This window comes from Apteryx rowi, unplaced genomic scaffold (assembly GCF_003343035.1).
Source record: "Apteryx rowi isolate R43461 unplaced genomic scaffold, aptRow1 scaffold_1312, whole genome shotgun sequence".
Classification (NCBI taxonomy): Eukaryota; Metazoa; Chordata; class Aves; order Apterygiformes; family Apterygidae; genus Apteryx; species Apteryx rowi.
Window position 1 is genome coordinate 38,897 of NW_020447545.1, and position 13,545 is coordinate 52,441.

At 38.3% G+C, this 13,545-nt stretch overlaps 1 protein-coding gene across 1 annotated transcript; it reads left to right on the forward strand.

The window, feature by feature from the left end:
• Positions 1 to 699: 699 nt before the first annotated feature.
• On the forward strand, positions 700 to 12,143 carry LOC112961368 (keratin, type I cytoskeletal 23-like). The gene is given in 10 exon segments (XM_026056468.1): positions 700 to 730; positions 733 to 806; positions 809 to 1,258; positions 5,016 to 5,098; positions 6,556 to 6,712; positions 8,447 to 8,608; positions 8,701 to 8,826; positions 10,109 to 10,329; positions 11,250 to 11,281; positions 12,040 to 12,143. Coding segments are annotated over 10 exon segments (1,440 nt in total).
• The last annotated feature ends 1,402 nt before the right edge of the window (positions 12,144 to 13,545 follow it).

Genomic DNA, 13,545 nt, shown 5'->3' on the forward strand with positions numbered 1-13,545 from the left:
AATAGCATTAATACTAATAACAGCAGTAAATTCCTGCATTACTACCTATTTCAACATGACTATTGAAATTGAAAATTGACCTGCACCTTGAAGCACAAAAAAAATCAGTAGAAAAGATCGTTAGGTATCTAATTCCCATATACTTCAATGGGAAATAGGCAGCTAAAGGGGAAGAAGAAACCTTGGAATAGCTAAGCCTTACTCACTTTGGGCTGGAGTTTTAGTTAAAAGATAGAGCTTGGATGACTTCATTAAAGCCTCACTGTCTCACACAGGTTAAAGCTGTCAGGTATGTTAATGACTGCTTGATAGGAAATGCTGTGTTTCAAGATTCACAAACTGCTATAATTCTAAAGCCTGAGATTTACAGAACCAAAAAAGGCAGATAATTACAAGTGTCTTCGGAGACCCGTCCCTGCCCTAGTTCTTCATATATTCTACAGTCGAAGGTATTTTTCCCCTCATAAACATGAAAATACAATATATTTACTACAGGGTTAGAAAAAAATCTGAGGCAGAGCTGATCCTGTTCCACACCTACTGCTTTTAGCCACACCTCACTATTATAATATGAAAAGAAGAAAAAAAACCAACCAAAAGGAAAGCAATCTGGTATGCGGCTGCGATTCCAAATAATAACAACAGTGTGTGCAGGCTCATAAACGCTTCAGAGTTGACCAAGAGGAAGCACGTTTCACGATGACACAATCTTGTTGCTGTAGTCATTCATCGAAGGGAACTCCCACAGGAAAAGGCATAAAGCTGCTCAGGGGAGGCTAAGAAGCTGCTCAGTGAGTGCTAGTCAGTGAAACATTGGGTTAGATCCATAACTGAGCTAAACATGAGTACCAGCCAAGGCCCTTTTCAGTTTTTTTCTGGGTCCCTCAGGGGTAGTTCAGGGTGTGGTTTGGCCCAGCAAGGAAGCTCTTACAGACCTTCAAGTGCAGATGGTGGTGCCAGCAGCACACATATCCCTTCTTCCTCTGCCAGACCCCTCTGGCTGGCTACTGGAGGAGGGGCATCTTGGGGAGGCTTCGGCGAGCACCATGGGGAGAGCATCTTCCTGGGTGGGAATGAGAAACAGACCATGCAAAACTTGAATGACCGTTTGGCTGCCTATCTGGACAAGGTCCGCTCTTTAGAAGCAGCTAATGCTCAGCTTGAAAGCTGCATCCAAGAGTGGCACAAGACAAAGTCTCACAGCAAGAGGCATGACTTCAACCAATACGAGCAAAGCATCACTGACATGCAAAGACAGGTAAGTCAGAGCTATAAGGGTCTATGTCATTCTACACGCTGGGTACTCATTTATGCTGATGGCTAGTCTTTAAAGGAAATGAAAAAAAAACTTTTAAATGTTAGAAATACTAATGAAAATTGTTACAGGACCTGGGCATAAACATCCTTTGTGTTCTCAAGGAGGAGAATGGGGTAAGAAAGAAAGGCTGGAAGGAGACAGAGGGGATTCTGCAAAGACCGATAGTATAAAGAGATTTACATGCTGCCAAGTGTTCATTTCTGTACATGAAACCGTGGTTTGAGCAACTATGTCTGGCAGAATTTGGTCTTTTTGACTGCACATGTATTCAGCAAATTACAAAGCAGGCGAAATGAAGAGACTGCCTTCTTTCATGCATGCTGTCTTTAGACGTACTCTTGTGCTTCATTTCTTTGATTCCTGAGGCAGCAGACAATGGAACTACAGGAGTTCTAGGTCCAACGAGCTTATGTAACCAGATGGAAAAATACTTCATTGTAATTAAGAAAACAGCAGCAACAAATTCCTTATGGATGTTTTCACTATAATTAAAAGGAGAATTTCTGGTTCTTGCCAGTAGTTAATATTAACATTCAACAGTAACTCTTTCATTCTTCCAAACTCACGTATCTTCAAATTTAAGCATAATATTAATCTGTATTCATAATGAACATATTTAGCACTGTAACCATCTCTGTGACTAATCAGAGCAATTAACTTTACATAGCCATATGAGGCAAAAAGCAAAGCTATTCCATAATGTGATGTTGTAGCTTCCCCCCCTTTTTGTAATACGGTTACTTGGCATTCTCAAGACCCTGAGAATTTTTTTTTCAAAAGGGCTTGGAAAATGGCATTATCTGGCACCTTTGCTGACTGAGGTCAGGGACTTAATCAGACTCCCTCCTCACTGTTAAATGTGTTGCCTCCAGGCAGAAGATGAGGCACTCTGACCACAGCCAATGTGCAAGGAGAGCCAGAATTGTCATCACCTATTTCTGTTTTAAGGATAAAGAAAGGTCATCAATCTCCAGACCTGTCACTTCAGCACTTATTTTTTTAACTGATCCAGGGATAAATATTTGTTCTCCAACAATATAAATGTGTTCACATTCATCCGGAATTAATAAATCAGAAAGATTTAGGAAGACTAGAAGCCTAATGCTGATTGGGGTAAAGCCCTCACTTTTGAATGGGCTGTACCTGAAACACTTATTTCTAACACTCACCGCTTAAATAGCTGCCCAACAATTACGAGCACCTGTTAGACCCATGGCCTTCCCCGCCAGTACGTATTTAATGCGGTGTTCACACTGGGGAAGAAGGGGCTATTAAAGGATAATTTACAGGGTACAATTCAGTTGTTTAACCTAGAATTTTTAACTTTCTCTATAAATTACTACAATTAGTGCCATGTCTGCCAGTAAAATGAGCAAAAATATAACATATAATTATTAAACCTAAATAAATTAACACACTAGTTAAAAACGTGAGATCTAGGGAGACTAATTTAGTACATAAAATGAGCTTTAGACAGAATTTAGGATCCTATAGCCAATAACCCAGAAAGCCCATGATGCAGAGGCTATCTAAACTTAGAGCCAAATAAATTCATCCAGAACCTACATTTTGGACGACACTTTTCCCTGGACATCTGAATTTAGGATGAGCATGACAGACGGTGCAGCAAGCTGTCTGGCTCCGGCCCGAATTCCTTTCTAATCCAGGTATGAAGTAAAACAGCACCAGTTCCTTAGACTCCCAGCCCAGTTTCTAGGCTCCGTCTTCCTGTAAATGCCAGTACATTATTTGGTCATATTCAAACATCTTGCACTGATAAATATGCAAACTAATTTACAAAACATTCAGGGAGACAGTATGCGTGCAGTTGCGCCCTAAGACACAAGATACGATGAGGAACAAGTCAGTGCAGGAAGCCTTTTTGAAAAAAAGAAGTGTTTCAAGAAGGAATTTGAGTAATTTGAGTGCATTTAGTATAGTATTTAGTGTGAGTTCTTAATTGAGTTATCTGTCATTTTGCTGATTCTACCTAAGACTTGACATTAGAGACGTGGCCATATTTGTGATGGACATACTGAAAAAATCAGTGTAATTCTAAACAAATAAACATCCACATTTCAAAAGCACTGTTAACTGGCATAGCAATCAAAATTGTGCAACAGTTGACAAAACAATGACAACTGTAACTGCTCTGTTGTATTCTTTATTCTTTCAGACTCCACAGAGTCATGAAGCATTTATATATATGCGTGTTGCTCAGTTGTACTATTATGAAATGGTGCAAAATTAAGAACACAAATAGTGCTTTCTCATTGCCTCTCAGTTACTACCTTCCAGAGTGAAATTTAGCATTCTCTGAAGATGGGTTCTCTGACAACAAATCCAGGCAGCCATACACTTAGGGTATTGTCACACCTCTTCAGCTGGCCGTGATCTTGTCCCAAGGCAATACCCAAGGTGTGATGGTAATTGCTTAAGAATGAACAGTTTGTTCTGTCTTCCTGATTAGTTAATACATTCCACAGACACCTACTTTTTTTACCAAGAGAGGTCAACTTTTGACACTTCGGGACGATTCTGTCATTTCCTGGTTCCTCTGTGATTCATTCAGGTGCGGAAAGTTTTACTTAAGGGTGCTGAGAGCTCTCTAAATGGCAAGTGATTTCTCTGTGGCCATAACTCTCCTTGTTCTGCTCTGTAAGCTATGTAAGCGTTGAGTGAAGGCAGCTGTTAGAACTGCAACCACGCTTCTTTTCCTCTTCAGTAAAAAAAGACATGACATCCCACAATTATTAGTTCCTGCTAATTACAAATAAGGCTTTAGAGTACTGTCAAAGATTTCGAATGGAATACTGAGCTTTTCGTATTCAGATCTATGGATCAAAGCTACTTCATGTTGACAAGGACTTAAAATCTTTTCAGTGCACACTGAGTACGCTGAATGAAAGATGTGATGCACTTTCTCCTGCCCTTTTTAGGGCAAGTTTCAACATCACAAAGCACCATCAGAACTATGAATACTTAGCTCCAAGTTGCTGGAAGTATCAGTACAGTTACAGGTGAATAATTGAATGGATCATGACAGCTAGATGCCAGTGTTATTCTCAAAATGACAATCCATGCAAGTACATACTGAAGCGTGTGGTGGACACGAGGGGTCCTGCTCATGACTTGCTGCTGCCATCACTGTTACCCCTTTGCATTACAGCCCTGATTCAACAAGGTGTTTATACACATGCTTCATTTTTACCACATGATTAATTCCAGTATTTTAATGGTACTCAGACACAGCTTAATGTTTCTTACTGAAATCTGCCCTAAAGTTGACTAAGGCTGCTTTTCCAGCAATGCTAAACAGAATCAAAATCAGTTTACAAAAAAGGAGAAAGTGAGTGACTGTTATTCTACAATATACAATAAAACGTGTGTAACATTATTCATATTCTCTACCTGGCTAGCAATAAGATGATTCCTCCTACATCATTTCCAGAAAAGTAAGACAAAGAGAAAAGTAAGATTATGGGCAAAAATTGTGGAAGCATCTAAATGAATCATGAATCTAAGCTTCTTTTATTCACCTACTCTCCTTAACATGAGACTTCAGCTATCATTTAGATGCTTTGAAAAGCTTATTCTAAACTTTTCATACAACCAGCAGGGAGTCCCAAGCAGCAAAGGTTATTCACCGTCACTTTATCACATCGCTGAGTCTATTGCTGGATTCTGTGTTTTGCAGATTGAGGATCGCAAGATCACCAACGCCAGTATCCTTTTACAAATTGATAATGCTAACATGGCATCTGAAGACTTCAGGCTCAAGTAAGCTGTTCTTTGGTTTCCTGATTAAGTTTGAAAGAGGGCTAAGCAAAATAATTCTTTTTCTTGACAATCCAGTAAGAAACTGATTTTTCTGATTTTTTTTGGTGATATTGGATAAATAAAATGAATACAGAACAAATACAAAGGAAAAAAAGATAAGGAAGGATGTTAAAAACACAAACGTTTGCCGAACAATCTTGAGTCACCCTGTTTATGATACTTAGTTCAGGTCCTGAAGAGCAGGTTTTAGGGCAGACACTTAATACTTGTGACAAAAGGTATTTAAAGATTATCAACTGGGAATACAAATTAATCCGTCTCTGCCCCATACGTTTCCCCAGTCCAGCCAAATCTTCCTATTTCCTGCAGTTCTCTCTTCCATCCCGCTCCACAGGAAATCCCTATCCTTCAGTATCTTCTGTTTTGGACTCTCGGAGGTTTTGCCACAGTAAATGAGCCAGTACTTCCTTGGCTATCAGTACACAGTTTCATTGCTCAGTACACTGTTGAGAGTCCTCAAACTGTCAAAGAAGCCAAAACGTTTTAATGGTAAACTTCCAGGCAAATCTTTGCAAGGGAAAGGATTTTACAGTTTTGTAAGTTAGACTTCTTAGAAGTCACAAGCAGCTGTCTTATTTTCAACAGACAATCAGCTATTAAAACACCTCTCAGCCTTTGGTAATACTGTAACAAACTGAAAGACTCTGAACACCGTATGCCTTACCTAGCCGTGCCTGTCTTTCCATAGTGTCATAAAAAGGAAACTGTGCATCTGCTGCAACAGACTGGAATGTTATCAATAAGGGCCCTTCTACATGACTGTCACTTCTGGAAATGAGCCTGACTGATTGAATGAATGAATGTAGAGACATCAATAGAGCCTACAAAAAATGAAATAAAGGGAGAGATTTTGAGCTTGAAGAGAAACATTGCTCCTTGTGCCCAAGGGAAGATGTGGCAGTATTTTTCTGACTGCCGCACCTTGGCAAACTGCAAGAGGTCATAGACATCTGTTAATAACTGACTTTTGTGACCTTTTTCCTCCTTTCTGTAGGACTGAAAAGTGATCATTCTGGAAAAGAAAATACAGAAAACATTGATTGTGGATGCTGTTTTGACATCTTTATTAGCAAGTTTTTGAGAATCCCATTCTCAGATCTTTCACAACCTGACGAATGCTAAAATGCAAACAAGAAAATAAAAGAAAAAGTTCATTCTTCCTTATCATATAGGAGTAGTTGTGAGGAAGAAAGAAAAGCATCTTACTGTTAAAATTATTCAAGAATTATCAAAGAATGTATTTTAGAAGGAGAATTTGTTTCCTTGCTTTTCTGCTCTCCTTAGTTCCTTCCTAAGAGGACTTAAGCATATCCACTTCTCTTTGGTGTTACTTATACAGGAGGCTGGAAGTGGTCTGTTTTCAACAAGCATGTTTTATCTGCTTTTTCCTGATAAAGGTATGAAGCAGAGAAGTCTCGTAGGCAGGGAGTGCAGTTTGATGTTGAGAACTTGCGCAAGGAGCTTGACAACCTCACCATCGTTACAACAGATCTGGAAATGGAAATTGAAGGCTTGAGAGAAGAGCACATCCTCAGGAGGAAAGACCATGAGGAGGTAAAAAAAGTTCCACTTGCTAAAATCATATCATACAAATCTTTGCTACCGTGTAATTAACTTTGAGTAAGATCCACGGTCTTTAAATGGGATAGATGATTCAGAACCCAATCATGTTTCAAAAGAAACCAATGAGAATCAGATCAGACATGAAGTTTGTGTTCTATTTCAACAGTTAAACTGGGATTTCAGAAAGGAGAATAAATTACTGTATTTTCTCCCAGAACAAACTCTCTTCTAGTCAACCACCCATTTATCATACATAGCTAATAATAAGTTTCACATCTAACAGAAATGTTCTCAGAAATACCTAAATATACATACACAGAAATTTCAGATAAACAGGAAATGTTACTTGGTGCTCTAGAGTTTCACTGACAGGTTTAAATGCACACTTTCCCCTTGACCCTGGATATATCATTTCTGTGGACAGGTCTTGGGAAAATCCCTAAATTCCAAATTCGAAAGATTTTCTTAAAAAGCTGGAAGTTCAGGTGGACCAGACTAAATGTGCCTTCTCTTAAACACTTCCCGTAAGTGTCTGTTCCTGGCCATTGCCAGAAATAAGATGCAGGGCTAGGTAGAGTTTTGACTGAGTATATCCATCTGGATATTAAGACACATTATATAATTTTAAAACTTGTTGCTAGAGGGAACAACACAGCTCTTGAATTCTCAAAGGATCAAAAAAAAAAAAAAGGTTGGTGAAGTCAAGTAAAACTACCTATTCTTGCAAAAATCTAAGCACAATTAATTAGACAGTATTTAATCCTTGTCAAAAAACCTTTCTGCTCCGGATTCTTACAAAGCTATAGCACAGTGGTCTCTGCTATTCCCACACATATTTTACCACCGCTTGACAACGTGCTGTTTTCATTTTGCTTGACCTGATGTTGTTTTCAGTTATTACCTAATGCAGAACCAAACATCCTATTCGTATTTGCGGATTATTAAAAAGGAGAACAGAAATCCAAGGGTTACCTAGCAGTAGATGAGACTTTCTTTGGCTGATCACTCTGTAGACTACTGAATAGCTATAATAAAACAGCTCTTGGAAGCAGGACAACCAACAGAAACATCAGTATGTCCAGTTGATCTGCATTTCAGAGGCCGTGATGTCATACCCCGAAATGATACTTTGCCTGGGTGCTCTTGAAAATGGTACCTAGCACATAAGATTATGCTACACCGAAAGGAATGTTACCACACCTGTTTGACTTGTTCTGTAATTATGTTGTTTACACAGTAATTATATGTTTTAATCCAATTATTCCTTTAACAATTACACAGAACTGACTCTCCTGTAAACTTAGTTATGGTTCCATAAATATTAACATAGAGGGTAAGACAAAATTACTGTTAGGCTTGCAGGAAAGGTTTTAGGTTCCTAGCAGATAAATAATTTTAAAATGTCAGTGCTTCTTCTTTACATATATATCTTCCAGAAATTTTGTAACAGAAGTTAAGAAACATCTTCTCACATGTTTTTTATTGAGTTCTCTAGCACACTTCTGCCATGGAAACAGCTGTAGGTTACCGGTTTAACTCATGTCACAGTATTATCCACATATAAAATTTCCAAATTGTGTCAACTGAATATATATAACAATCATCCTACCATAAAGAAAAAAAATATGTTGGGCATTTTGAGAGGATGGAAGTGAAGAAGACAAGACAGGAATGAAAACTCTGTTTCCATTCTCATAAATAACCTTGCTTGTCTCCTCTGGGTAGGATATGGATGCACATTGCTCATCAAAGGACTTCAAAGTCAATGTAAAAGTAAATGCAGCACCACCAGAAGATTTAGCCAAGATTCTAGCAGAAATAAGAGAAGATTATGAAGCTATAATTGAAAAGAACCGTAAAAGCCTTGACAGTTGGTACAAAGAACAGGTAACAGCTATTTTCTGATCATTTTGAAGATCCCTGTTGCTGTATGCGACTGAGCAGCATCAGTAAGCTTTCCCCTTGCTTTCGCTCCACAGAGTGCAGCTATGTCTCTGGCAGCAATTCCTAATCCAGAACAGCTACAGAGCAGTGAGAACGAGATCAAGGATCTAACACGCACTTTACAATCCCTGGAGATCGAGCTGCAGGCACAGATGAGTAAGGTATCTGCTGCAGACATCTCTGGCTGGTCATTGTTATTTCATACATTCTCCAAAACTGCCTTGGACCAACTCTTTATTTATATCCACAGCATATCACCTAGCATAATTTTATTGTAGTTATCAAAGTGTAAGTGAAGCTGGAATTTGGTCTGTACTTGACTTTGCCAGAATCTGCAAAATAGATTGAGCAACTATCACCAAGATGTAAAAAAGGTATGTCTCCCTTTACACCAGCATAGGGGGAGAAGATAAAGAAGAGACAGGACAGCTGACTAGACGATCTAGAAGGAAAGAATGTCCAAGAAGACAGATAGTTATACAAATTTCATATTAATAACCCCTATTATATGCAGGAAATATATGAGCCGTGAAGAATGTTAATGAGGAATCTTAAAAAATATTCTCAGCTCTCCTACAGGTGAAAGCTCACACATCCATAACTTGGAGAGTTTGGAACAATTCTGTACAATAAAAGCAGAAACTGACAAAAGAGTTGAAAATGAGTTATTTACAAAATACAATAGCGTCATTTAAAAAGCACTAAGAGAGATAGTCATGATTTAAAAAATAATCAAAGGTCAGGAATATTTTTGATAAACCATTTCATCAAGCATACATTTGCCCCTTCATAAGCTACTGGAAGACTATCGTCTTCCATCTTGCCAAATTGTCCCTCAAGTATTCACCACGAAATTCTCAGAACCAAACTGCAAATATTTCACCTTTCTGAAACAAATATGACTTTTGACGATCAAATGCACTATTATACCTACAAAGAGGATTAGCATTTCAGGATTTTACTCAAGATTTATTTCTGTATTGTCCTTTAGGGACAACTTTCAAACTGATGATAATATTTACTGACTGAGAAAAGCCTAATAGACATGTAAGTGGTATCATATTACTGCTGTCATTTATTTTTGTATGTTTTTGTGAAGACTGTGTGTAACATTGATTACCACTATCAGAGCTTATGCCAGATGGGAGCAAAAATCAATTCAAAAACTTCCTTAAAGACACACTGAGTTACAGGAGCACTGTTTTTGAACATAAAGAATATGGAAGAGATAAATTAATCAAATTTTGCATATAATTAGGGGCATACAACACAGCTTCATGATTTTGCTGTCTTTACATGAATAGTCATGCAAGTGGTTAGTGTTTAAATGACCACAGCCTTAATTTTGTAATCTTCTAGCTAGAGATCAAATTTGCTGGCATTTCTGCACTATACCTATCACATAAATAATAATCATAGAATTGGTATTATCTGCTCTGTCAGAAACACATGCTGGAAGACACCTTGGCTGACACCCGGAATTACTATGCTCTTGCACTTCAAAACATGCAACAGATCATCTCCAAATGTGAGGAAGAGCTAAGCCAGGTTCGCCGAGACATCAAGCATCAAAATAACCAATGTAAGGTTCTTCTGGGGATCAAAACTCGTCTGGAGAAGGAAATTTCCACTTATCGCCTGCTGCTGGAGGGGAATGTTGACGGGTAAGGCAAATCTGCCCTGACTGGTATAGATGAGAAGAGACTTCTCATATTCAGGTTCTTTGTTTGTTTGTTTGTTTACATTTAATCAAAGCTTGTGAGTTCCACAGCATTATATGAAGGGTTGGTATTTTAATGCGATGGATCATGATAAAAAGCCTTAGCTGCTTAGTACACAGGGAATGTAATTTTGATTACCTAAATTGACTTAACAACTTAAAAAATAAGAATTCCTACATTCCACATCATGCCTAACTCAGCTCAGGAAAAACTGCCAATTTCAGTAAGATTCATAGTCATTTTATATTTTCAAAATGAGTTCTAGATCAAAAAGAAACTTGGAGACAAGTTTAGATCATCTTTGGTCAGCCATCTGCAGTTACAAATATCAGCACACACAATCTATCGTACGCCCCTCTGCTGATGGGTTTTTCGGTTTCCCATTCTGTCTTGTCTGAATCTCTGCATTCAGAAATCTCCAGGCCTCTCAATTCTTTATTCTCTCATCTTACATACAGAGCATGTCTTATTTATACAAAATCAGGAAAAGGAAGATTAACAGCATTTATAACTAAAAGTCTCAGGGAGGCAGGACATCGTGGCACAAAGTATCGGGCTATTTCTCAGAAGACAAAATGGGACCAACCTGAGAAGTTCACAACATATGAGGAACAATGCAACTTTCCACAATAGAAGCAATAATCAAAGCATAAGGGAAGGGTTTCAGGCGAGGGTATCTGTATCCGAGACTACTGAAGAAGAAAAGTTCTCATGGTACAAAAAGGTCATTGTTTTTTTGTTTGTTTTTATTTGTTTTCATATTGGTATAAGGTCTCCTTAGAATATCACTAAGATGAAGGGGATGAATAACTACTTCAGATGAGTATACTCATTATTTTGCCTCCATTTCATTATCTTTACAGGACAACAAGAAAATCTGAATCAAACGCTAAAGGTAAAAGTCCCTTATTTGGTTCTCTATAGTGAATCTTTTAATTGTTTTGTCATTTCTAATCAAATTTAACTCAGAATGAATTTAACTTTGCACAAAGGAACTATGAAAGGTTTATGTAACAGTTAATTCCCAGGTAGGCTGCATTTCAGAATAATGTAAGTGATTCGCGGTTCTAGTGAAGGACAGCATTTCAGAGAGCACATTTGGCGGGGGCCGTCGGCTTCTGGCCTGCTCTACAGACTGGCTCCTGCCAATGAAATACATTGTCCAAAACTCAGAGTGAGCCTAAAGCTGTCATGCTGCACGAGGAGGCACAGTGACTCCATTTGGTGACTAAAACAGCTTCTACTAAGCCACAGAAAGCTGGCTTTGTACACATGGAAGTCATCCTGCGGTGTCAGGGCTTGAGGGCAACAAGAAAATCTGCATGTCTGGAAATTCATACTCTGGAGTGAGTATGACCTACAGACATTTAATCAGGCAGGTTAATCTGCTCTGAAATTAGACTGCACTGGCTGGAATGTAGCTGTATTATTCATTTGCCCTGGTATTATTCATTTGCCCTGACCTGGACGAGGCCAGGGTAACTTTCTGGCAGTACACTTTGCAAAGAGCAGTAATAAGTATTGACTTAAAGGGAAACACAGAAAGACAAATCAGTTGAGGAGGTAGCTGGTAAATTGTGTAAATGAAGCTTTCTCTGCACCATCTCTTCTCAGCATTGCTTCTGGCATGATTAATCCTTCATTTTCTTGCAGAACATGCGGGGCTGACCAATCAGAAGATCAAAGCCATCGTACATGACAGCGTGAATGGGCAGGTGGTATCCTCCACCATCAACGAGATCCACCAGCAAGCATGAGTTAAACGTTCTGCTAACTGGCTTTCCTAACAGCCTGATGCGCAGCCTGCGACAATCCCTCCGAGTGTCTCCCTGTGTGTAAAACGGGGATACGGATAATGAACTCTTTCGTAAAATGATTTGCAGTCCAATAATGAAAAGTGCCATACATAGCTGATATTGTTAGTTTGAAGAGTTTTTAGTCACCAAAACACTGAAGACAAACTTTTCAATGAAAATGACTGGCTGAGCTGGTAATACATGTATTATGTACACCTCACCACGGCATGAACCTCCACCTGTGATTCATTTATTACTCTCCAAATTAACTATAATTTAAAATGAATAATCTCTCTACTTTTCTCGTGGTCTTAGGTCTCTTATCATACACCTCACTGCAGCCAATAAATTCTTCTCCATTACTTGTACTGCTGCTTGGAATTTCTGTTTTTGCTTTTTATGAAGTACGTGCCAGCCCATAGTCAGTGTTATTGAATCCAAGAGACTACAAAAGCCTTATTGTTTTAGCACACATGAAACTGGAAGGACATAAATAAGAACAAAAGAGGTGACACAAAGTGGTACACTACTATACCTGGCATTTATACGAGCAAGACTGTTAGGCTTTCCTATGTACAACTTTTAAATGTCATGATTTAAAACAGCATTATTAGTAGTATTGTTATAAAGTACACTTTATTAAAATATGCACACTAGAAACGTTTATTTCTTTTACAGCTTTAGAGAAATTTTCTTTAAGTATCTTTACTTTTTTTTCTTTAAAGGTTATAAGTACTTTTGCAGACACTCTCATATTTTCTCAGTGACCTATTTCATTCAAAACACCATTTCACCTATTTGCCTTCATATTAACGTTCACTGTTTTAGCTGACAGGTTCTATAGTCAGGATAAACTGATACATGCAACACATACTAAGGTGTCAGTGTAGGAAGAGGAGACAGTTCACAAACTACAAATTCTTTTTCAATCGTTTTTCATGAATCCTTCCCTCATAACACGGTTTCAAATAAAAATGACTTGGGAGGGAGGAGAAAGAAGGGAGAGAAGAGCTCCAAATCCAAAACAGAAATATTTTCAGTACCAAGGGTTTCATTTTTCTAAGAAAATACACTATTTTCATAATGTTTTATCATCAAAAATATTGCAAGCATGTCTTTTGCCAGCAAGGCCTAATAGTGTGGAGAAAGACTACCAAATTTTTTTAACCTGTTTCTGAAGTTTAGGAATTTTGGACTTCAGCATTTAAAAATGAGGCCCAAAGCTTCTTCCCCTTTCTCACATCAGCCCATTCACCAACTCAAAAGGAGACCCCAAGAGAAAATTTCCAGTGATATGCAATGATAAAACCTGAGTAAGAGAAATAGAACTATCATTAGGAGTTCTTATACAAGGAAGACTGGA